This window comes from Panthera pardus, unplaced genomic scaffold (assembly GCF_024362965.1).
Source record: "Panthera pardus isolate Hobbes unplaced genomic scaffold, ASM2436296v1 HiC_scaffold_27, whole genome shotgun sequence".
NCBI lineage: Eukaryota > Metazoa > Chordata > Mammalia > Carnivora > Felidae > Panthera > Panthera pardus.
In genome coordinates this window covers 40,699,647-40,725,791 of record NW_026526843.1, presented here as the reverse complement: position 1 = coordinate 40,725,791, position 26,145 = coordinate 40,699,647, and the positions used below count along the sequence as shown (strand labels likewise).

General features: G+C 36.8%; 1 protein-coding gene across 2 annotated transcripts in view; it reads left to right on the top strand.

Annotated features, from left to right (window-relative positions):
- RNF128 (ring finger protein 128) overlaps positions 1-26,145 on the top strand; it is a 112,795-nt gene that overhangs the window by 60,679 nt on the left and 25,971 nt on the right. For both annotated transcript variants that reach the window (XM_019435693.2, XM_019435692.2), the window contains exon 2: positions 19,824-20,071. In XM_019435693.2, coding sequence (XP_019291238.1) covers positions 19,824-20,071 — 248 coding nt within the window. The remainder of the gene's footprint in view (positions 1-19,823; positions 20,072-26,145) is intronic.

Sequence of the window (26,145 nt, the reverse complement as noted above, 5' to 3'; positions counted from 1 at the left end):
AGGAGAGTATCAAAGACATTTTCTGTTATTTCTGATTATGAAGTTAATCCTACTTCTTGAAGAAAACTTGGAAAACACAGAAAATTATAAAACTAAAAACTATGGATAATTCCTGGGGCACCTGGGTGGCTCAATCTGTTAAGCATCTGACTTCAGCTCAGGTCATGATCTCACAGTTGGTGGGTTCGAGCCCCATGTCGGGCTCTGTGCTGACAGCTCAGAGCCTGAAGCCTGCTTTGTATTCTGTGTCTCCCTCTCTCTCTGCGCCTCCCCTGCTCATGTTCTGTCTCTTTCTGTCTCTCAATAATAAATAAACGCTAAAAAATTTTTTAAAAAACTATGCATAATTCCACAATACCATTAATATTCCTTCATGTTTCTTTTTCATGTGTAGATAGGGTTTTATACCCTACTTGTATCATAATGGTTATTTTTTATGAGTATTAATGTATTAAGAAAATAAAATTTAAAGGAAAATATAAAAATCCATAGATAGAAGCATTTTATCATTTTGGGGTATTTTTGTTGTCATTTTCTTCTTTTGCTCTGTATATATATTTAAAGAATTATAATTATATATTGTATGTACAGTTTTGTATCCAGCTTGTTATTGTAAGCATTTCCCTATGTAATTAAAAATAGAGGATTCCCTTACTAGTTGAATGGGGTAAGTTTTGAGGGGGGTAGGGATAGAGCTTCTCTTTCATTAACTGGCAGAAAGGAAGTGCTGAAATGGTGACAGGGAGGATTATGAATGGTACATTTAAAAAATGGGGTGCCTGGGTGGCTCAGTCTGTTAAACATCGGACTTCAGCTCAGGTCATGATCTTGCAGTCCATGGGTTCAAGCCCCGCATCAGGCTGTGTGCTGACAGCTCAGAGCCTAGAGCCTGCTTCGGATTCTATGTCTCCCTCTCTCTCTCTGTCCCTCTCCCACTCACGCTTTGTCACTCTCTGTCTCTCAAAAATGAATAAATGTTAAAAAATTTTTTTTAAGCAAAAATATGCTCTATAGAGATTTATGTAAATATATAAACTTCTGGCCATAAACGTGATCTGGTCTAACCCATATGCATTACCTATTGTGTACTTGGTCTTTTGAAAGGTTTGATCACCATTTGTACCTTTAGTTTCTCTTCTCCCCATAATATTCCTATCGGTGATGTCTTTGTCACAAATGAGTTTTGCACCTAATTAATTTCCTTGTTGCTTGGTGAAGTAGCACCTCATTGGCTAAGATCGCTTTTCGTTTTCATGACGACCACTGAACTGTCAATTATTGGTTGGGGTTTTCCCCAGAGTTTACTTGATAGGGTACCACAAATATTATCTTAGGGACAAAGAATTTTTTGTATATGTAAATTTTGTTGAAGTATAACATACATACCAATGAGGTACAGAAATCATTAGTATATAGCTCAGTGAATTTTCCCAAAGTAAACATGCCTGTGTAGCCAGAGCCTAGATCAAGAAACAGAACAGTACCAGAACCCTAGAAGACTACCTCACACCCCAAGATGAAGAATTTTTGAACTTTGTCTCTTCAGGGAGTGACCTCTTGCAGCATGTGGTAGGAACTTTGTCACCCACAGAAATGCTTTCACTGCTCCGGAGCTAGTTAACTGTGACGCTCCTCAGCTATATAGTGTAGGGAGTTATTTCCAAGCACAGAGTACATGCACTTTTTGATGCAGTTACCAAGCCAGTTCAGAGTTGCTACATTTTGCTGTGAACACCCACTTTGGAGCCCTATGAGCAAAGCAGAGTACAAGGGCTCTTTGTTATTATTGTATTTCCTGTTCTTTTTTCTCTTTCAGCTGCATGTGCATGTCTTTCTATATATCATGGCATATACTTGCTGCTTGAATTTACCCATAGACTTATTATAGTATTCATTTCTTTTGAAAAGAAAGTTTGGTGATTCATGCCTGACTTCATGGAGGCTGTTAGGATCAGGACCTAGTCGTGATTTACTTGGTTTTCACGCTTGAATGCTCAAGTTAGATACAAATCAGTGATTTTGAGTTAACCCTATTTATTTCTGCTTTTTTGAAATAAGATGGTCTAGAACTCCCTTGTTGATGTGTGTGTTTCTCAAGACATTTATCATTTCAGATAAAATGTTGAAGTAGCTTAGTTAATTAAATGCTGCCTTCAACTAATAAAAAGTCTTAGCTTTTAAGAAGAAAATACACCAAAATGTTAACGTTGGTTATTTCTGGTTGGTAAAATTATGGGTGATTATTGTTCTTTTCATTATGTTTTTCTGTATTTTCTGAATTTCCTATAATTAGTATGTTTTATACTTGTAATTAGAAAAAAAATCCATTATTTAAAAAAAATTTTTTGTATGTTTATTTATTTTTTGACAGAGACAGAGTATGAGAGGAGGAGGGGCAGAGAGAGAGGGAGACACAGAATCTGAAGCAGGCTCCAGGATCTGAACTGTCAGCACACAGCCCGATGTGGGGCTTGCACTCACGAACTGTGAGATCATGACCTGAGCCTAAGTTGGACATTTAACTGACTGCACCATGTTGGACATTTAACCGACTGAGCCATTCAGGCGCCCCTGTTATTTTTTAAAAACCCAAAATATTCCTATACCATTGATAAATCTTGAAGCATTAATAATGTGACTATAGCAACAACAGGAACAAATCATATCTGATAATAGAAATGATTTACAGACTATTAGGAGAATTTAAAGAATTGTTTTGGCCTTTTGAATATATCTAACCTGTATGATTGTTAATGTCGTCCTTTCTTGTTAACACTAATTGGTTTCTTCATATGTAAAATGAACCTTGAACACTAAAGAACCTTAAAGACTAATTTTTTCCTATTTTAATGTGAAAAATTTCTCTTTACCCTTCATATCACTATTTACATATGTTTTCTTTCCCCCCTTACGCACATACCCACCTCTTACCTTTCTTGGTATTTTTGCTTATTTCCCATTAGAATCCTGCTTCCCCTCACTTGCCCCCTTCAATATCTGTTCTTGTCAGTACTTAATAGTGCTAAGTTTAACAGCTTTGTATGAAGAATCAAATATATTGGCAATTTTCATTTATGACACACTGGGTTCATTTGATGACAGTAGTTTTTGTCATTCTAGGAAAGAGGAAAATTTGTTACAGTAAGGGCAGAGGAGAATCATAATATTCTTATCTTACACCTTATTAATGATATGCAGAACATACAAGCTCAATCAAGATGATATTTAAGACATCATTAAAATCGAATTACTTGTTTTTAAAATTAGCATGTCCCTTGAAATGATAGCCCACTATACAAAACTACCAGTTGGCAGTTTGCACAGAAACTCCTATTCAGGGGTGCCTTCTGCACCACTTCTTTCCTTCTGAGAGCAGATTTTGTATCCTACGTTTCCACCCTCTTCCCCTGCCTTTCATAGCATGATTAATTTTACCTTAGATAATGTTACACACATACCCTCACACCCTCTTGGAGCCCCATGTTCTTTTTTAAAAAATCTGAGCTTCTTTCTGTGGGGTTCCACTTCTTTTGAAGTGAAATTTAACATAACAGGTCAGCGCTCTCGTATTTAACAACCTTGAATGTGTCCATAACTTACTCCCACAATCTCCACAAAAACCACCCATTAGCCATGTAATCCTCCTGAATATATATGTATTTTCTTATGTCCTGGTATTTAAGATAAGTTTGAAGTGCTTTTGTTTGTTTTTCTTTAGTTATTCCAGTGATCCTGCTTCCTGAAAAGTTTTATTACAAATATGGGCTAAATAATAGTTCATAATTTGCTTTGCAGTTTTTAGTTCTCAACACCTTTCACATGTAATCATTTGTAGGCTCATTTGGGAACCCAAACACTGTTTAGCACATTACTATGGGAAAATATGCTGCCTTTACTTCCCAACAGCTGACTTACAAGTGAAGAGGTGAAACACAACCCACTAGGGTTTACCTTTGTAGCTTTTGTTCATAATGATAGCCTGGTGAAATATACTTTATTATATTATTCCTGATTATGCTGGTTTAGAATTTTCTCTGCTTATTTAGTGTCTTTGTAATGTTGATTCAAGCTTTACCTCACCTTTTCTGTGTGTTTCACCTTGAGGACTCTGCATTTTGTTTTCCTAACCTATGGTGATCTCAGAAGTTGGCTTATTTTAATAGCATTTGTAATGTTCGTGAAAGTTTTAAGAACGTAACTGATTTGTAAATCAGTTAGCCATTAATACATTTTCAAGTTGGTACATCTTTTCTCATTGTAGAGGATTTCAACAGGCATTTAGGCTAGAAATGAAGGCTAGAAAATGTGATTATATCGCAGTTGTCATTCATAGATCTATGAGCAACCTATATTTAACATCGCCCCAAAATGATTTGAGTTGTAATGGTATTGAAAATTCCTGTTTTCCACCACCATCATTTCATTTTGGCAAGAGGACAGGATGTTTAAGAGAGACCAAAACTGGCTAGTGCCAGCTCACCAGTCACCTCCCTTACCCTAATCCCCCAACCTCCAACCCTTTTTGCTGTTCCTATTTGACTGATGCCTTTTGGTTGAACTGATGAAGAGGAGCATATTGATTTACCTTGAGTAATGTAATTAAAGACAAGCGGATTATTCTTTGATGATAAGGAAAGCTACATGATTGCTCTATTTTATTTCAGTATATTGTACCAAAGATGAATGTGGTCTATTTGAAATTGAGAGATAGCATATTACAGTGGAAGAATGGGTGTCCTTGAGTCTGACTGCTTAGCTTGATTTTAGTTCTACCAACTAATAAATATGTAATCTTGGGTGAGTTGTGAAACCTGGACTTCATTTATCTTGTTCATAAAAAGTGGAATAATAATGCCCATTTTCTGTGATGTTGTAAATAAAGTGTTTGACATGGAGTGGGCATTTAGCAAATGTTAGTTCTCTTGAATCTTTTGCTAACATTTTTTATTACTAAACGTGCTGTTTCTCCTTTGGTTATCACAGCTGTTCCCTACTACATTTTGAGATATGTAATTGTTTTAGATGTAAAAGTGGGGAAAAAAACCATGCCATCCAAATTTCTGGTTTTCTGGGCTGGTTTTGAGAAATTCAGGGAGAAATCACATAATCAAGAAACTAAAACAACTATCTTGTTCTTCTCCATGTGCATTTTCATTTTAAGGAGCAACAACTCCTTAAAATCAAGACGTTCATCCCTAACAATAGAAATGGCTGTGGACCTTTTGATGGCACAGTGATAAAGAGAGGGGATTTAGGAATCAGATGGATTTTGATTTGAATCCCAACACTGTAGTGTAATAGCTTTATAACCTTGGCCAAACTAACCTCTTGAAGACTCAGTTTTTTCGTCTATAGAATGTGGGGGGAGGGGGGTGATGGTAATAACTGTACCTACCTCATAAGGTTATTGTGAGGGATAAATCAGATAAGATACAAAGCACTAAGTATACAGCCTGGTTCATTAAAGGATATTTTAACCACCTCCTCACCCTCATCTATAGCACTTTTTTTTGGAGACTGACAATGCATATCACTGCAGGGCTTCTCAGGGCCTCTGATATGCTAAAGAAGCACTATTCAACACTGTTAAATGAAATATTTTCTAAATTTGTTTATCTATAGAACTCATTTTGTCTTAAAATACTTAACACCTGAAATAGAATTTGGAAAACACTGATTACCATGCACTTGATAGCTTCTCCTTCCTTCCCTCCTCCTGCCTCATTTTCAGACTGGCCTCAGGCTTTAACTGTATCTATTGTCAATGTCAAGGAACTAGTTATCTCACATGATAAGAACAGAATGTTTTTGACTGTGATAACAAGCATTTTAGTTATATTTCTTTGTACTAATGTGGTACTTTTTATATCAAGCTAATGTAACTTCAAAGTGTAGTTTTACAGGCTAGATTTATTTTCCTTATTGACTTTCAGAAACAATTTATTGTGAAAGTATAAAATCGCAAGGAAGACCGGTTTATGTTTATTAAAAAATTTTTTTTAATGTTTATTTTATTTTTAAGAGAGAGAGAGACAGGCATGAGCAGGGGAGGGGCAAAGAAAAGGGGAGACACAGAATCCAAAGCAGGCTCCAGGCTCTGAGCTGTCAGCACAGAGTCAGGGGGCTCAAACTCAAGAACCAGGAGATCATGACCTGAGCCGAAGCTCAACGCTTAACAGACTGAGCCACTCAGGCGCCCCTTATGTTTGTTTTTATATTTAGTGTGTGGACCTTAGTAAAAAAGTTAACTTTTATAATACTTCATACAGGAGGAAATTTAATATTCCCAGTACACTGTTCTTATTTATGAAATTTTTATACTAAATGATACAAAAATTTCTGCAGAGGCGTACCAAATTCTCTTTTTCTCTAATCCAGATACCTCACAGAATACTAATGGGACACCTGTAACTTTTGTACCCTTGGGTTCTTATGGCCAGATCAAAATGAATACCTTATCCCTAAACACAATGTTGTTCCTAATTTTAATGATTAATGAATTTTCCAATGTAATCCCCCTATTACAATCTATACCTGAAGAGAATGCGTACAAAAAGTTCCAAATTCAGCAAAAATTTGAATACCCTTTATGACCAGCACTGTACTGGATGCTGTGGTAGTAGAAGAGTGAGAAGGGAATTGCTAAAGATAAACAATGACACGGTCCTTTCCTTCCAGGGACCTCATCTTTTCAGGCCTTATTGCATTTTTTTAACTAAGGACATTTTAGTCTAACATTGAAATATCAACTTAGTTGGGGCTTTTAGGCACTTGGGTGGCTCAGTCCATTAAGCTACTGACTCTTGATCTCTGCTCAGGTCATGATCTCAAGGTTTGTGAGTTCGAGCCCCTCATGGGCTCTGTACTGGCAGTGTAAGCCTGCTTGGGATTCTCTCTCTCTCTCTCTCTCTCTCTCTCTCTCTCTGTCAATCTCTCTCCCCCTCTCCCTCTCTCCCCCTCTCTTCTCTTTCCCTCTCCTCCCCTCCCAGCCCCCCTTCCCCTCCCCCGCTCACATGCACTCACACTCTAGCACTCACTCCCTCTCAAACAAACATTAAAAAGAATAGATGGGTCTTTTAGATCTACACAAAAATGGCACTCGCTAGAGTTTGAAAGTATTTAAGGTACAAAGTGCATGTCCCTTGCATACATTCTTGGACCAGTTTCACCTGGTCTGAAAGGTTGCAGGTAAAGTGGCAAGTGGTACAGACCATGTCCCAATTTCATTGTAGGTCTAGGCTATGGCTTGCTTTTGTGCTCATGTTTTCCCCCTGGATATAGCAACATTTTGTTCACTGGAATTCTGCTTCCCAAGGTCTCATGTTATAGGAAAACAGAACTGATTAACACAAGGACAAAGGGTCACCAAAATTTCTTATGTTCATTTGTATAAGTTTTCTTTGCCTCAAACCCCTAAATCTCCAGTTTATCTTTTTACACTGCCCAACAAATATCGTTCTAATTGTTATTAGCCTGTTGTGTATATGTTGCTAGTCAGTAGTTGCTTCACCTTGCACCATCAAATATTCTTATCAGATTCTGAACAGCTCTGGATATTGCACAATTTATTGTCCCAAAGGATTGAATAAGTACATTGATGTTATAGAGTTTACCGACTGATATTCCTCCAGAAAACATTAACATATAGCAACAACAAATGTTGAATTTGCTTTCTAGAAACCTTGCCACCCCAAAACAAAAACTATGACCATAGACCTTTAGCATAAAAATTTTAATACAATTACAGAATACCCTACTAATTAGATAACATGTATGCTACAATTTGTGCATCGCCTTGTAATAGCATATCTTATTTTCTTTTCCTCAGTATCAGCACAAATTTAGAGTTGTGTAGACATTCAGCCTCTTCCAAGTGTTTTAAGACTTCTCTTTTATATCCTCTGAACCTCCTCATAAGTGTCTAAATTACCAGTCTCCTAGTGAGCCAGGATGACTGTGTTCTAACTTGAGCTTGGGGCTGAAATGGCACCTGTCCTAGCTCCTGAATTTAAGTGGGAAACTGAGGCATAGTCAAGCCCCAGGTTGGAGAGGGATTATTGCCACCATTAGCACTACTCTGCCAGTATGGTCATTTCAGCGGGATCAGCACTGTGGCAGTAAGCGTCACATTAAACCCAAAGTCTATAGAGTAGAATTGGTGTTTAACTTTTTATCTGTGTGTCTGTGATATGTCCTTTCTGTGGGGAGACATGCCCTGTCAAGATATGTGGTCTTTGACTGTAGGGAGGAGGCAAACCTTAGACTCTGTTTTCTACAATTATCTTTAAGGATAAATCTGTTTTCAGATTGAATCAAGATTCACATTATCATTAAGTATAGCATACTTAAAATTGCTTTATCAAACATTTATTTGACATATATTATGTGCCAGGCACTCTGCTAGATGTTGTAGATACAGTGATGAAAGACTCAGTCCCTAACCTGCAGGAGTTCATAGTTAGTGAAACACAAATAAACCAGATAACTTCAAGGGAAGTCTGCACTTCTGCACTTCCCTTCTGCACCATTTTGAGTTTATTCTTGTGAATGGTGTAAGAAAATGGTCTAGTTTCATTCTTCTGCATGTTGCTGTCCAGTTCTCCCAGCGCTATTTGTTAAAGAGACTGTCTTTTTTCCATTGGATGTTCTTTCCTGCTTTGTCAAAGATTAGTTGGCCATACGTTTGTGGGTCTAGTTCTGGGGTTTCTATTCTATTCCATTGGTCTATGTGTCTGTTTTGTGCCAATGCCATGCTGTCTTGATGATTACAGCTTTGTAGTAGAGACTAAAGTCTGGGATTGTGATGCCTCCTGCTTTGGTCTTCTTCTTCAAAATAACTTTGGCTATTTGGGGCCTTTTGTGGTTAGCCAGTCATTTTGAAGAAGAAGACCAAAGCAGGAGGCATCACAATCCCAGACTTTAGCCTCTACTACAAAGCTGTAATCATCAAGACAGCATGGCATTGGCACAAAACAGACACATAGACCAATGGAATAGAATAGAAACCCCAGAACTAGACCCACAAACGTATGGCCAACTAATCTTTGACAAAGCAGGAAAGAACATCCAATGGAAAAAAGAAAGTCTCTTTAACAAATGGTGCTGGGAGAACTGGACAGCAACATGCAGAAGGTTGAAACTAGACCACTTTCTCATACCATTCACAAACAAACTCAAAATGGATAAAGGACCTGAATGTGAGACAGGAAACCATCAAAACCCTAGAGGAGAAAGCAGGAAAAGACCTCTCTGACCTCAGCCGTAGCAATCTCTTACTCAACACATCCCCAAAGGCAAGGGAATTAAAAGCAAAAATGAACTACTGGGACCTCATGAAGATAAAAAGCTTCTGCACTGCAAAGGAAACAATCAACAAAACTAAAAGGCAACCAACGGAATGGGAAAGATATTTGCAAATGACATATCGGACAAAGGGCTAGTATCCAAAATCTATAAAGAGCTCACCAAACTCCACACCCGAAAAACAAATAACCCAGTGAAGAAATGGGCAGAAAACATGAATAGACACTTCTCTAAAGAAGACATCCGGATGGCCAGCAGGCACATGAAAAGATGCTCAACGTCGCTCCTTATCAGGGAAATACAAATCAAAACCACACTCAGATGTCACCTCACGTCAGTCAGAGTGGCCAAAATGAACAAGTCAGGAGACTATAGATGCTGGAGAGGATGTGGAGAAACGGGAACCCTCTTGCACTGTTGGTGGGAATGCAAACTGGTGCAGCCACTCTGGAAAACAGTGTGGAGGTTCCTCAAAAAATTAAAAATAGACCTACCCTATGACCCAGCAATAGCACTGCTAGGAATTTACCCAAGGGATACAGGAGTGCTGATGCATAGGGGCACTTGTACCCCAATGTTTATAGCAGCACTCTCAACAATAGCCAAATTATGGAAAGAGCCTAAATGTCCATCAACTGATGAATGGATAAAGAAATTGTGGTTTTATACACAATGGAGTACTATGTGGCAATGAGAAAGAATGAAATATGGCCCTTTGTAGCAACGTGGATGGAACTGGAGAGTGTGATGCTAAGTGAAATAAGCCATACAGAGAAAGACAGATACCATATGTTTTCACTGTTATGTGGATCCTGAGAAAGTTAACAGAAACCCATGGGGGAGGGGAAGGGAAAAAAAAAAAAGAGGTTAGAGTGGGAGAGAGCCAAAGCATAAGAGACTCTTAAAAATTGAGAACAAACTGAGGGCTGATGGGGGATGGGAGGGAGGGGAGAGTGGGGGATGGGTATTGAGGAGGGCACCTTTTGGGATGAGCACTAGGTGTTGTATGGAAACCAATTTGACAATAAATTTCATATATTGAAGAAAAAAAACCAAAATGACTGGCTATTCGGGGCCTTTTGTGGTTCCATATGAATTTTAGGATTGCTTGTTCTAGCTTCGAGAAGAATGCTGGTGCAATTTTGATTGAGATTGCATTGAATGTGTAGATAGCTTTGGGTAGTATTGACATTTTAACAATATTTATTCTTCCAACCCATGAGCATGGAATGTTTTTCCATTTCTTTATATCTTCTTCAATTTCCTTCATAAGCTTTCTATAGTTTTCAGCATACAGATCTTTTACATCTTTGGTTAGATTTACTCCTAGGTATTTTATGCTTCTTGGTGCAATTGTGAATGGGATCATTTTATTTATGTGTCTTTCTGTTGCTTCATTATTAGTGTATAAGAATGCAACTGATTTCTGTACATTGATTTTGTATCCTGCGACTTTGCTGAATTCATGTATCAGTTCTAGCAGACTTTTGGTGGAGTCTGTTGGATTTTCCATGTATAATATCATGTCATCTGCAAAAAATGAAAGCTTAACTTCATCTTTGCCAATTTTGATGCCTTGGATTTCCTTTTGTTGTCTGATTGCTGATGCTAGCACTTCCAACACTATGTTGAACAACAGAGGTGAGAGTGGACATCCCTGTCGTGTTCCTGATCTCAGGGGGATCAGTTTTTCCCCATTGAGGATGATGTTAGCTGTGGGCTTCTCATAAATGGCTTTTATGATGTTTAAGTATGTTCCTACTATCCCGACTTTCTTGAGTGTTTTTGTTAAGAAAGGATGCTGAATTTTGTCAAATTCTTTTTCTGCATCGATTGACAGGATCATATGGTTCTTATCTTTTTTTTTATTAATGTGATGTATCATGTTGATTGATTTGCGAATGTTGAACCAGCCCTGCATCCCAGGAATGAATCCCACTTGATCATGGTGAATAATTCTTTTTATATGCTGTTGAATTCGATTTGCTAGTATCTTATTGAGAATTTTTGCATCCATATTCATCAGGGATATTGGCCTGTCGTTCTCTTTTTTTACTGGGTCTCTGTCTGGTTTAGGAATCAAAGTAATGCTGGCTTCATAGAATGAGTCTGGAGGTTTTCCTTCCTTTTCTATTTTTTGGAATGGCTTGAGAAGGATAGGTATTATCTCTGCTTTAAACGTCTGGTAGAACTCCCCTAGGAAGCCATCTGGTCCTGGTCTCTTATTTGTTGGGAGATTTTTGATAACCGATTCAATTTCTTCACTGGTTATGGGTCTGTTCAAGCTTTCTATTTCCTCCTGATTGAGTTTTGGAAGAGTGTGGGTGTTTAGGAATTTGTCCATTTATTCCAGGTTGTCCAGTTTATTGGCATATAGTTTTTCATAGTATTCCCTGATAATTGCTTGTATTTCTTTGGGATTGGTTGTAATAATTCCATTTTCATTCATGGTTTTATCTATTTGGGTCATCTCCCTTTTCTTTTTGAGAAGCCTGGCTAGAGGTTTATCAATTTTGTGTATTTTTTCAAAAAACCAACTCTTGGTTTCATTGATCTGCTCTACAGTTTTTTTAGATTCTATATTGTTTATTTCTGCTCTGATCTTTATTATTTCTCTTCTTCTGCTGGGTTTAGGGTGACTTTGCTGTTCTGCTTCTATTTCCTTTAGGTGTGCTGTTAGATTTTGTATTTGGGATTTTTCTTGTTTCTTGAGAGAGGCCTGGATTGCAGTGTATTTTCCTCTCAGGACTGCCTTCGCTGCATCCCAAAGCGTTTGGATTGTTGTATTTTCATTTTCGTTTGTTTCCATTTATTTTTTAATTTCTTCTCTAATTGCCTGGTTGACCCATTCATTCTTTAGTAGGGTGTTCTTTAACCTCCATGTTTTTGGAGGTTTTCTAGACTTTTCCTGAACCATGAGTTTTTGATATTGTATAATCTTGAATCACTGTTTGTAAAATCTGCATAACTCGGTGAACCAGTACTTCCCAAATGACCAATGTATGATATTATAAAACCATGCATGGGAAAGGGTCTATTTGATATGTGAGATAGAGCAATGCATTTTTATTTAACCAAGTACAAAGAGTTCATTGATGTGGTGTCAAATTCTACCTTGTACCTAACGTTTAGGAAATTACCACTTGATGGAGCGCCTGAGTGGCTCAGTCCGTTAAGCATCTGACTTTGGTTCAAGTCATGATCTTGCGGTTTGTGCGTTCAAGCCCCTCATTGGGCTGTGTGCTGACAGCTCAAAGCCTGGAGTCTGCTTTGGATTCTGTGTCTCCCACTCTCTCTGCCCCTTCTCTGCTCACACTCTGTCTGTCTCTGTCTCTCTCTCAAAAATAAATAAATGGTAAAAAAAAAAAAAAAAAGAAAAAGAAATTAACACTCGTTGAGTTTTGGTGTAGTATCAAAGAAGAGCATCTACATTTATTTCAAAATGCTATTAAATGTTGTAAATACAATTTTCTAATTATAAATCTACATGAGTACAGATTTCCTTAATATACCTAAACCAGAAGAACAGATCACAATAGATCTAATGCAGAAGCAGATCTGAAGATCCAGCTATCTTCTATTAAGTCTGACATTAAAGAGGTTTACACAAACGACAATACCATGCTTATTACATTTTTTAGGGGGAAATATTTTTTATTTAAAAAGTCTATTACATTAACATTTATTTACAACTGCTATTTTAAATGAGTGAATAAATATTTTTTAAATTTCCCAGTGTTAATTTCTAATATGCTAACTATATGTACATAAACAATAGTTCTTTGGATTCCTCAGTAACTTTAGAGTATAAAGGGGTCTTGAGACTGAAAACTTGAGAGAAATGCTGATCTAGCCCTCTGTTTCTTAACAATGTGCTAAACATTCCCTAATGGGAATCAGAGTAGTATTTTTAAATAAGGGCTAGGTATTTTTAAATAATAATTCTAAGAATTGTTTACCTCTGAATATGACCTGTTATCCACAACTTAGGCAAATATGACCTTTTCAACAGCGATGTTTCTAATTCCGTAATGTCTTTAATATGCTGTTTTCTGAGGACTCCCAACTGCCAGAGATTTTGTGGTGCGATATCAAAGCTGAGACCCATTCTGTAACATACTGTCATCTCCACAACCTATAGCAGAAGTATCTGTGGGTTCCTGGCAGAAAGAAAGGCCACTTGCTGTGCTTTGCATGACTGTCTACCTCTGTGTCATTCCTTTGGCATAAAATAATGATAATAAAAGATGATTTAGGTTGTTTTCACTGTCACCATCCCTCCCCCCCCAAAAGATAATTTGTTAACAATACAATATGTTAAGAAATATTGCTTTACCCAACAGCTGACCTGTACTAATGCCTGTTTCATATCTGGCAACATAGTAGAATTTAACTAAGGCTAGTTAGGAGCATACTGGTGTATTAAAGAGGTATGCAGTACTGATTTGTCTGATTCCCAGTGAAACACAGACATATGTTTCCAATACCTTTCAGAAATCATTTGTGTATTTTTTTGTAGTACAATGGTAGAATTATTATTTTTTTAATCAAGAGAGCTGATGTGAAGAAGTCAATTTAAGAAACCTAAATTCGGTTCATCTGTGGCTGGCAATCAAAAGGGGGCCAAAAAAAGGTCACAAAACGGGAATTTGAAGAAAGATAAGCTAGTCAGACCTGAAAGTTCAGATGTTTAGGTTTTTTGTTTGTTTGTTTGTTTTTTACTGGTTTAAAGAAAATGCCACTTAGGACTCCTTGGTCTTATGACCTTTAGTGTTCCTCTTTAAAATACATTCACCATCCCTACTTGCCCTAAGTTGAAATACATTGACCTGCCCTGGTTGCTATCATGGGGGGAACTGAACCTTTGAAAGCTACTGTGAACAAAATGAATATTCAGAAGTCCACTTGAATCAGTTCCAGATTTTCTAATGGAGGAAATGTTTGTTGGAGAATCATGTTGGACTTCTTCACACCTAGATCTTATTCATTGTACATATGAGTGAATTCAGAAGTGTTGATTTCATTGTATTATCAGAATGTCGGGCAGTATTGAATGTGAACTAAGTTTTGGAAGAGCTACTTTGGCCTTCAGTTGCCCTTACTTATTACTTGTAAGTCACTCATTGCAGACACTCTCTTTTCTAATATTAAAAGTGGAAAATGGTTGAAAGTGATACTGGAACAGCTTTCCACACCTCCTTGTATTTTGTGTTTGAATACCAAGGTGCTGGAAGCACGCCATCATTATACTTTGAATATTTCATATATTGTAAAATGCTTTTGAATTTATTTTGCATTTTGACACATTAATATTTAAATGTATGTGTGGGGGGGAGGTCCAGAAGTACAGAACTTAGTACATAGTTTATATTGAATAAATATTCAGTGAACTTGTGTTCATAAGTAAGATTAGGCCATAACCATAATAGCATTAGCTCTTGGAAGGACACGAAAGGGGCTGGCCACCAGCAGAATCCTAGATCAAATTTCTCCATGTTATGAACTGGAAAGTGTTTTTCACCAGTAGTGCCAAGGGTCGACATGCTTTATTTATATTAACATTTTAATTGAAAGATACTGCGTAAGATTAGTAAGAGTTGCCACAGTCTAGTTCATTACCTTTTTCCCAAGATAGACACAGGCCAAAACCTTTATTCTTTGTTGAACATTTGAAATTGGAGTATTTCTTCTGCTTAATTGTTACCTATTCCTAATCTATCCCTTCTCCCAAAATATTTTAGGTAGCAGAGTGAAAATGTAAAAAACTTGATCTACATTGTGTTACTAATGATTTTTAAGTAGCAAGTTCAAGGATTCCTTATTGAATGGAGTGAATGCTATCAAGATAATTGTTCCCATATTTTCCCAACTCTGCATTCATATGGCCACAGGAGCATTATTTACACCATGGAAATTGGCACACACTACCATTCAAGGCTTCCTCATTGTTAAACATTTACCATGACATTCCCCCCATCCTGAAGGTATCTATTTAATTTTCATTTTTACAGTCAAAGAATAGCTGATGTAGAATGGTGGTGAAGAGCAGAGACACTGGAGTCAAACTGCCTGGGTTCAGGTACCAGTTGTGTACTTATTAGCTTGTGTTCTCCTAGGCAAGTTAGTCAATCTTATCTTTAATGAGATAATAGCAATGCTTACCTTATAGGGTTGATGTGAGGATTAAATATGTTAATGCATATAAAGCACTTGGAACAGAGTCTAGTTTATAGATAAATCTTATCTGGCAACCTCAATTATGCAGAGCATAGCCAGGATTCAGGAAGCAAACAAAAATGTCACCGAGAAACCAATATAAATATCAGAGGGTACTTGCAACTAAAACCCTCAAGCTCTCTTTGGAAGCCTGTTTACTTTTTCTTTGGACCAAAGCTTCACTGACTTTTCAGAGTTGAGAGCAGATTTGAAGTATAAAATTACAAAGGGGTGAGAGATACTGCTAGAGGCAACAAGTGAGAACCTCCCTCCCTGAAAGAAAATAATCCAAAGTGAGAACTCAGAAATGAGTCAGACTGTATGATTTCTAAGGTCCATTGTAGCTCCAAAAAAATCAGTGACTTCAGTGAAAACTCATAACAGTTTAGGGACAAATAACCTTACTAGTACCGTGTAAAATAATGGCTCACAAAGGTGATCCACTGCTAATAATAAATCCTAATCAGTATATCTTGGTTAGGAAAATAGGACAGTATAGATTACTTTTTAAAATGTCCATTCAAGGAATATTATTTAGCCTTAAAAAGGAAGGACATTTTGATATATACTACAACACCATCATTGGTTGAAGACATTATGCTAAGTGAATAAGCCAGTCACAAAAAGAACAATATAGTATGATTCCACTTTGAGGTACCTAGCATAGTCAAATTCATAGAGGCAGGAAGAATTGTGGTTGCCAGGGGCTGGGGGAAGGAGGAATGGGGAGTTAGTGTTTAATGGAGACAGAGTTTCGGTTGGAGGAAATGAAAAAGTTCTGGAGATGGATGGTGGTGATAGTTGCAGAACAATGCAAATGCACTTAATGTCACTGAACTTGACACTTAAAAATGGTTAAAATGGTATATTTTATGCTGGATGTATTTTACACAATAAAAAATAAAACTATAGTTAAGTGGGGAGAGCTGTCAATATTAGGAAAAAGAAGCCTAATAAATGGACCAATAAACCTATACCACCTCAAATAAATAAATAAATAAATAAATAAATAAATAAATAAAATGTCCATTCAAAATTGTTAAAATTAATTATTTGTGTAAAACTTTTTGTTACTTGGAAATTTTACTTATACAGAATACCTAATTCCCTGACAATACCTGTTAAAGGAAAGCATTACTATCATTAATTAAAAGACACTCTCTGTCCTTAAAATGCTCTTAATTTAGGGAGGGAGTACGACATGCCAATTGAAACGCAAAAGCAAAATGAAGTATTAGATAAAGGTTAAAAACTAAGTGACAGGGGAACAAAGAGGGAGCATTTACGTTCCCACTTGGAACTTGGGAAAATAATATAAGAGGCAGCATTTGATCTGGGATTTGGGTAATGAACAGGCAGAAAAGGAGGGGAGAATGTCAGCAGATGGAGGAAATTTTAGTCTGAGGGAACAGAATGAACAAAAGGAGAGTTATAAAAAGTGAATGACAATAGCCAACCCCATGTGCTTGGGATCTGAATGTTCATGAGATGGGCGTGTAGTGGGGATGTATCAAACTGGAAAGGTCAGTTGGGACCAGATCATAAAAGGCTTTAAATGTGAGGCCAAGGAATCACTAAAGACTTTAGAGCCGGAAAGAGGCATGATGCAACCAAGTGACGGCTAATGTCAACCAGGAAAGTAAACTCTGATGAAGCTTTAAGGGAAGGGGAATGTCGGATACAGAGTCACAAGTTAGGAGATTACTGAAGTAGTTCAGGCAAGGAAATCATGAGGACCTATATTGAATAGGCAGCAAGAGTGGAAAGAAGGATCTGATAATGGGAGACACCAGGAAAGTAGCATCTGCATGACTGACTAGGTTAGCAGTGAACATTCAGACAGGATTCTGGGTATTCACACCAGATGACCAGAGGGTTGTGATACCATTAACTGTGATTGGGAAGGGAAGGAGGGGGCAGTTTTTGAATAGTTGCAAAGGTATGGGGAGGAAGAGATGTATAATAATGTTTAGAAATGGGCCTTTTATATGATTACAAAGCTAATACAATGGTTGGGCTATAGATATAGATATAGATATAGATATAGATATAGATATAGATATAGATATAGATATATATTCATACATTATGAATGAATTGTTTGCTGTGTGTAGACAAAGTACATTTCCTTAGTGTCCTTGCTTTTTAATCTCCATCTGACTACAATGGTCCATATTTTCCTGATCATCCACCCCTGCCACCCACCTCATGTCTTCTGAAAGAATGAAAACTTATTTCTATCAGTCAAAAAAGTTTAGAGGGACACATCTTTGATTTAAAAAGAAATCTTTGAAATGATATTCTAAAACCTGAATTTTTATAATTATCTTTACTTTCAATTATACAGGTTACAATATCTGAAATGAATGCTAGATTATATAATTGCAATTTTATAACCAGAAATATTCCTGACAGATGGCTTATAGAGAAAAGACAAATAATGACAAAAGAGAATTGAAATAATATCTGGGCTTTTAGTGCCAAAGCTAGAAATTTAAAGCTTCCAAATAAATAGAAAAGTGAGCCACTCTCTTGCAAAATAGCCAATACTCTAGATCCATAAGGGATATTTGGGTCATTTACTGAAAGAGGAAAAAGGTACAACAAAAGCCATTTCAGACTCCTTCACTGCTTTAGAGATTTTCTTCATGTAAATGAGAAGAGAGAGTAAGTCATTGTCTACCAAACTGAGGGATGGCAAATTAGTAAAGTTGTAAAAGGTTTTAACTAGATGGCTGTCATATGTAAAAAACAAAAATAGTGTCTTTGGAACTTTAAGGATCTGTAATCCTACCCTGTAAATATATTTTTTGAATTAGTAACTTCAAGTAAGGACGTCATCTTGAACTTTTGAAGACTTTGGCTACTGGGGGACCTTAAATTTAAGGGATTACTTGGGTAGTAATTCTGCTATGTACATTGCCATTTAAGGTTTGTACTCTTAATTTGATCATTGAAAGTGAGTACTATTTGAATAATGTACTTTTGTGTTTAAATTCTAGTTTAAAGGGCCTTTGGGATTTATGTGTATGTGTGTGTGGTGGGGGGTTGTGTATAGTTATGTTTATTCCAGATTGAAGTTTGATCATTAACCAAGATTAGTACCTTAACCTAGTATCAGTGGGAGGTTTCTCTGGTCGGTAATCTCTTAACATTCAAAGAACTCTATTCTTTTGCTTAAGATTATTGGTCTCAGGTCATATAAACTAGAAGGAATATAAACCTTGATAAGCATTGGAATGACATGAGTAATCTGACGTTCTCACAACATTGGGAAAGATAATGTTTGTCCTTTATTTTTTTCACAAGATTTATATAGTTGGGGGTAGAGAGGGAAGTGTTTAAGCCTCTTGATTAAGATTTAGACTATTAGACTAAGTAATAAGCTTAGTCTAATTTCAGGCTTGACTTTAGTTGGTGTTGAGTAGAACCATACAGTACTATTAATTTTTCATGTTCTATTCATTGCTAACCTGATTAGGTCCATGCAAAACCTTAGAGTACCCTGGACAAATTTTATATTGCTTTTGAGGATATAGAAAAATGTGCACATGGAGATATATAAATATATACATTGTACATTTGGGCTTGTGGACATCATTTATCTCAGATTACTACTCCTGATATGTAAATTCTTGTACATTTTAAGTTTATTTTTGAGAGAAAGAGAGAGCAAGCAGGGGAGGGGCAGAAAAAGAGGGAGAGAGAGAATCCCAAGTAGGCCCTGCACTGTCAGCCCACTATCATGGGCTTGAACCCACAAACATGAGATCATGACCTAAGCTGAAACCAAGAGTCGGATGCTTAACCGACTAAGCCACCAGGCACCCCAATAAATTCTTGTACATTTTAGTAGTGACCTTGTGAGATAGTCTATCACTTTGTAAATTGGGAAAATACGTAGTTAAGTATTTCTGTCTTTCCCAAATCTCAGATTCCCTAGGATGTAAAGCCCTGTTCTCTACCATCCAGGGGACTATTTGTCTTTAAGAAAGCTTTCATGTAAGAGGTAAATTGGACCCCTGTTGAGTTATAGGTGTTTAATCTGAGGAGAGTGGAGGTATTTGTTAAATATCATAGCTCCTTACTAAACTTATGAGTTACTTAAGATCAATAACCAAGTCTCAGTATGTTTATATCCCCTATAACGTATGTGCATAGTAGGTGCCCAATAAATGTTAATTGAATGAATGAGTATCCTTTCATTTGTCTCATTGGGAATACTTTAAAATCACTTTAGCAATTGTATTTTTATACTAAGAATGCCTTACCAAAACTAAAACTGAATTTCTTTTCTTTTACAGGTGCAGGAGACATTGTTGCAATCATGATTGGCAATCTCAAAGGAACAAAAATTCTACAGTCCATTCAAAGAGGCATACAAGTAACAATGGTCATCGAAGTAGGGAAAAAACATGGCCCTTGGGTGAATCACTATTCAATTTTCTTCGTCTCTGTGTCCTTTTTTATTATTACGGCAGCAACTGTGGGCTATTTCATCTTTTATTCTGCTCGAAGATTGAGGAATGCAAGAGCTCAAAGCAGGAAACAGGTCCGTAATGGTCCTTTCTTCCAATCTAAAAATACTCTTTCAGTTGTAGCTTTGTAGTCATGCATTTTAATATACTTCACTTGCTAGACAATGGATCCATGCATATGTTTTATGAAAACTGCTAGTTTTTAAAAGCATATCAGCTTCCATCCTCTCACAACTTTTATTTTTTGTAATTTGTCTTTGGCCTTAATCCTGCTTAATTAAATCTTCTGACACTTCATTAGGGAGCACAGCCAGCAATTAATTATATATGGGTATAAATACATATGTTCTTTTAAATTTCTTTCTAAATTACCAAAGTGTTTCATGCTCCATATAGAAAATTGAGAAATCAGAAAGTACAAGGGAAAAAACTCACTCAAACACCATATAACAAAAAACTGTAATCACCACCCAAAGTTAACTACTGTTATTTTACATGTATGTGTGTGCCTGTGGATGCATGTATTTGCATGTGGTGTTAGGACTGGGAAGGGAGACTAGGCTGAATATCATGAGAAGGCAGATTTAAATACCTAATTGTGAATGATATAGTGCTAGGCTCCAAACAGAGTCACATATTCATAATTTCTATCATATTTTAACTGACATATAAATAGGTACAAAGTATAGAAGTAATAGAGCTAAAATACAAAAACATCATTGAACAGGGTGGTTGTATGCCATTAACCCCACCACTTTTAAACTGTTCCTCATCCACCTGATATCTTCCCTTCTCTTCTTACCCAGCTTCACTTCCATGGTCATTGCCATGTATACATCTTCAGTTCCTTTGGCCCCTCTATTTGTTACACTTGCTGTCAAAATCCAACCCTGGTTAAATCCTAATTCCTCCCTACTCTGTGTCTACTTTGAAGTAACAGGAAAACACTGACATCATTACAGACTGGTCTCTCTTTAAATCTATGACCACAAACTGAGAGTGAGCCTTTAACATGGCCTGACAACCATACTATGTTTTCTTAGGCATTTCCCCCTGCTTTCACAGGTAACTAATCATTCATGTTCCTTTCTCCTTAAACTGCCAACACCTCCTCCAACTTAACTCTCAACTTGGCATTTGGATCTTACTCCGCTGAGGAGATTGATCAAAAGAGTACCTCTCCATGCTACCACCACATCTACGCATCTGTCTGTGACTGTCTATATCCTATGTCCTCTGCCTTGTCTTCTGTTACTGTGGACACACAAACATGCTATTACTGCTTCCCTTTTCAAAAGAGCTTTTCCTGACCCCAGGCCAGAAATCTTGGAGTTATTCTTTATTCTTCTTTTACCTCTCACTTCCCATATAACCTCTAGCAGCAAATCCCATTGGTTCCACCTTTGTTGTATATCCAGAATCCAGTTACTTCTCACTACTTCATTGCTTCCAACCCTGGTGCAAGCCACCATCATTTAACTCCTCCCCCTCTCAAGTATGTATTCTCAACACAGCTGCAGAGTGGTGTGCTATTTCTCCAGAATGCTCAGTAGGGATTTAATGTTTTCAGCTGATCATTATAGTAAGGGCAAGAATATATTTCTATATGCACTGAGAAGTTCCTCCAAAGACAATGAAATTCTGGCCACTTCATGTACTCTTTCTCCAAGAAACAAAAATGAACCCAATTTATTTGGGAGTGGGGGAGCAGTGAAGATTTCTATATGGCAAGAAAGTTCATTGAATTTAGGAACAGATGAGAAATTGAAATCTTATTACAAAACCTTCATAAAAATTAGACACCGGTATATGGTAATGAGTGATGATTATCTCAATGTTTAAAGTTAATTGACTTCTGTTCCTCATAGAACATTGGTGGCAGGTTCAGCCTGTTACTAGCTGTGGTCAAAAGGATGTTTAAAATTCCTAGGCCAAGCCATTCAATAGTTTCACACTGTGTTAATATTTGACATTTCTATATTGTGCTGTTTTATCTCTGAGGTGGGAGAGAAATTGGTATCTAGTATGAGTACTAAAGGTTATGGATACAATGACAAGAGTGTTTGGTTTGTGTATGTTCATGGTGGGGCATGAATTCCTATATTCTGAGTGCTATAATAAATCTATTAATATGGCATTAAATCCAGTCAGAAAGCAATACAGTTTATAAAGAATGGCCTGGTGTTGCATAAGTTCCATTGAATATATAACTCTGGTTTCATCATTCATTTAAGTAATTTTCATAGTTTATAGTATATTTTATGAAAATTAACTTCTGTAAAAATGGTCAAGAATAACATTAAAACTTCTCACCTTTTAGAGAAGGCTTTGGAAAGGGCTTCTTTCACAACTTAGTGGGCTATATCTATGTATCCTTTGGTGACTAAAGGATTAAATATATGACTGGTAATCCCTTTTGCTTATAAATATTTGAGTGTTATGATATCATTTACATGTTATTTAGTTTTCCTGACTTCCTGTTTTTTTTAAAGGTAGAGCTTGATGCATATGATGGTTATAACTATCACTAAATACTTAACTGCATTAACCCCATTTTACAGGTATAAATGGTAATGAAACTGAGTTATGGAAACTTACCTTCATTAGAATATTAGGAATTCATTAGAGTATTCAGGAATGTCTTTTCTCTGAACTATTATAATGCATAATATATAATGTCAGTCAAACTGATAAATGTGTAGCCATAAATTTTGATGGCCAAGATGCCCAAATGTATTGGGCAGTATATAGTGGCCACATGCTTGATATGTCATAGTATGATGTGTGAGAATACATATCATCCCTGTTTCTGTGCAGTGAAAGCTTTTAAACAAAAGTATCAATGGATTGTGAACAAAATTAACATATTAGGCATTACATGGTAGATTTGTGTCCACACTGGGAACAACCCTAACCCGAGACAAGGAAGATTATGGAAAACCTTATGGCGTGCTCAGACTAAATTGAATTTGGGAGTGACCACAATAAACTTAACTCAAGCATGAGATACCCAGAATTTTGGGGTTTGGTACACATACCCTAACCATACTTTAAGCAGTTAATACTCAGTACCAACAAGGTGTGTGTTGGAGTGAACATTGGCTGGTGAAATGAAAGAGAGCTGTAGGTGAAATAGAAGCTGGCCTAGGTATAATGGAAGAAGCTGAATTAACTTTTGATGAAGAGTGACTTTCAGAAGAAAATAATTTATTCTTTGAAATAGACACATTGCAAGGGATCATCTTCTAGGAGGAGGGAAAAATGGGAATCCACTTGGAAGGATGATAAAGCCTTGATAATATGGCCACACAAACCCAATACATAATGCTAGAGAATGCTAGCACTTAACACTGGGAAAGAGCATATATCTGACACAACAGGGCCTGCTAACGATCTTAATACAAATGGAGGCCCAAGTAACCATGGGGCAATATAATGGCCTTCCATTTTTAGCTATGGAAGCTCAGGGAGAGCATCTTTGAGACACATACAGATCCCAAACTTATGGAAATTTTTTGAGTGAATTTGAAATTACATTACTGATCTCTAACCTATCTTGACTAAAGGGATGGACCAAAATAAGATGAGCTAGTAGGAATAATATCAAATGATACCCATCAAATGATCTCCCATCAGGAGAGGGAGATGGCCTTGCTGCACAGCAGTCAATGGGAACCTATAACTATATAATACTGTGAAGTGAGACAAATGATTGACTTTGTCCTCAGCTAACATGGAACCTAGAAATGACAGAATCATCCTCACTGGTGACAACACTTGTCCATAATAATATCTAATATGTGGCCAAAGAGCAGTTCTTCTAGGAAGGTTTAGTAAACACTTCGGTGATACTTCCTGATTTATTTTGTGACCAAACCTAACTGCATCATAACCATATTGTGATATGGTGTAATACCAGTATTGTTAGTGAAATTCAACTACCTGATATAAATAAATCATGTGATAGTCATATGTATTGGGAAACTGAATTAAAACCTCCAAAGGATATGATACCAATGGAGAGTAATTAGCCTGAGGAAGAATTAGATTTAATTCCATTATTACATTAAATGACACTGTAAGTTTATCACAAAGTTCAAGTAGTCATAGAATAAGGAAGTAAACAGATAATTAAACTGGCACATCAACATAAAGATGTTTGAAATTGTCTTATACATTAAAAGAATCCTATTTACACCCTTCACTGGCTTCTGCAAGTATTAGGTATGCTTCTGTTATCCTTACTGCACCTTATGTATAAATGCTGTACTAATTGCAGAAGTCCAAATAACTATGACTATTTTGTTGTTAAAAAGACCTTGATCAAGAGATAGGGGATGGATTATGAAGTAAGAAATAGCATAGTACATCTGGTTGCTTACTCCTTGCCAGTCTCCAAGGGAACCATGATTGGCCTTTGGCCAGCCCTGGGAATGTGGCCCTCAAAGTGTTCTTTATGTTCGTTATTGATGATTTTGTTATACACACCTGGAGCAACGGACCATGTTGTGCCAGCTTGTCATGGTTGCCAGGCGCGGCAGTAAAGATGGATGATATGCACCTATTTTCATTGTTGCGGTCCTGAGTGTCAGGCAGCATGGCCAGTTGCTAGCAGGATTACCTAGTGACCAGCCTCAATCTGAGTCTCAAACCCTGAGACTCCAGTTGGTTCCCTGGGCAAAGATATGTCACACATGTCTTTGTAGTTTGCTGCCAAAGAGATAGCACTCCTTTGTGGTCTCACATGAGGAAGAACTAAGCTACATTAATATCTTAAAATTTGTCCTTCAACTTAAAGCATGACTGAAAATATCTGAAGTATTTCTGGTTATATTAGGTTTTCTCTACTAGTGCATGAAGTAAACTGGAAGACTTATCAGGTGTCGCATACTGTACCACTGTCAATACACACATTTGCAGTGGGTGTGTTTGTATGTATCTGTTCCTACCTGAAGATTTATTAGAGCCTTTTACAAAACCATTGTTTGGCTTTATGTTAGAAGAGCAGATTAAACAAATTATTCTCTTAGTAGGACTTAGTTTTATAGACTTTCTCTGGCTCTCATTGAACAAAAGGAAGCTCTTATAATGGGTCTCAGGGTTATTTTATATTCACTTTCTCTAATTTTATTTTTATATCACTAATTCTAAAGGTTTTGATTGCCTTTTTTTTAATTCAATAATCTGAGTCATAACCTATCTACTGGGTCAAATTCCCCATTTCCTCACCACTCTTCCTTACAGTGCATTTCCTCACACTGTTCACAGTGATCACCTCCAGGCAAGTAGTCTGTACTCCTATTTATCTCCATCTCTATAGTTCCATAGACTTATAAGAAACTGCTTTATAACCTGTACCTCTTTCCTTTAGGAATACTTCATTAAAACAATATGCATAGATTTTCATTGAAAAAATAGAGTCTTTCAGTTCTCATATATCAGAATAGCCACATGACTCAGACATTGATTTTGTTCAAAGGAATAGATCTGAGGAAAAGAATCCTGTTACCATAATTCTTGATTTTAAGTATTCTGTCCTATAAATTCTGAGTCAAACTTTTTATGAAAAATTTTATTTAAAAGAAGTAATGACTTAAAGCAGGAAAATCTAGTTTGCTTACATCCACTCTCCTTTCTTGCTTTTGCACACCCTGCCCCCCATCAAGTAAGTAGGTTTGACTCCATGCCTAGTGTTATTCATGTGGGTTTCAGTTATGCTAAAAGCTTGAATGCCTTGGGACCAAAAGCCAGGCTGACAAATCACCAGCCTGCAACATTTATTTTACTTAATTGGATGTAAATACACAAATAAACTAGGTAGGATATCTTTGAGTTTATACTTTAAAAATTGAATGTTGGAATATCTGATGATAATTGGCTTGGCTTTTCATTTCCAGCCCAAATACAGTCTCATTCAGAACTAAGAAAACTATATAGGTGAGATTCTTCAGTGACTAGAACGATCACAGTTTTTGAATAGAGTAATGACATTAAGTTTCTGTTAAGAAAACTGGCCAACAACCAAGCTTTTTTGGATTAGTCTTCAAGTCTCTTGCCAAATATTCTTAGACCAGGTATCTCTTAGGATTGGAGAGGAGGCAGGGAGAGTCTGTTGGTATAAAATATTTGCTTAAAAGAGTTCCCCAAA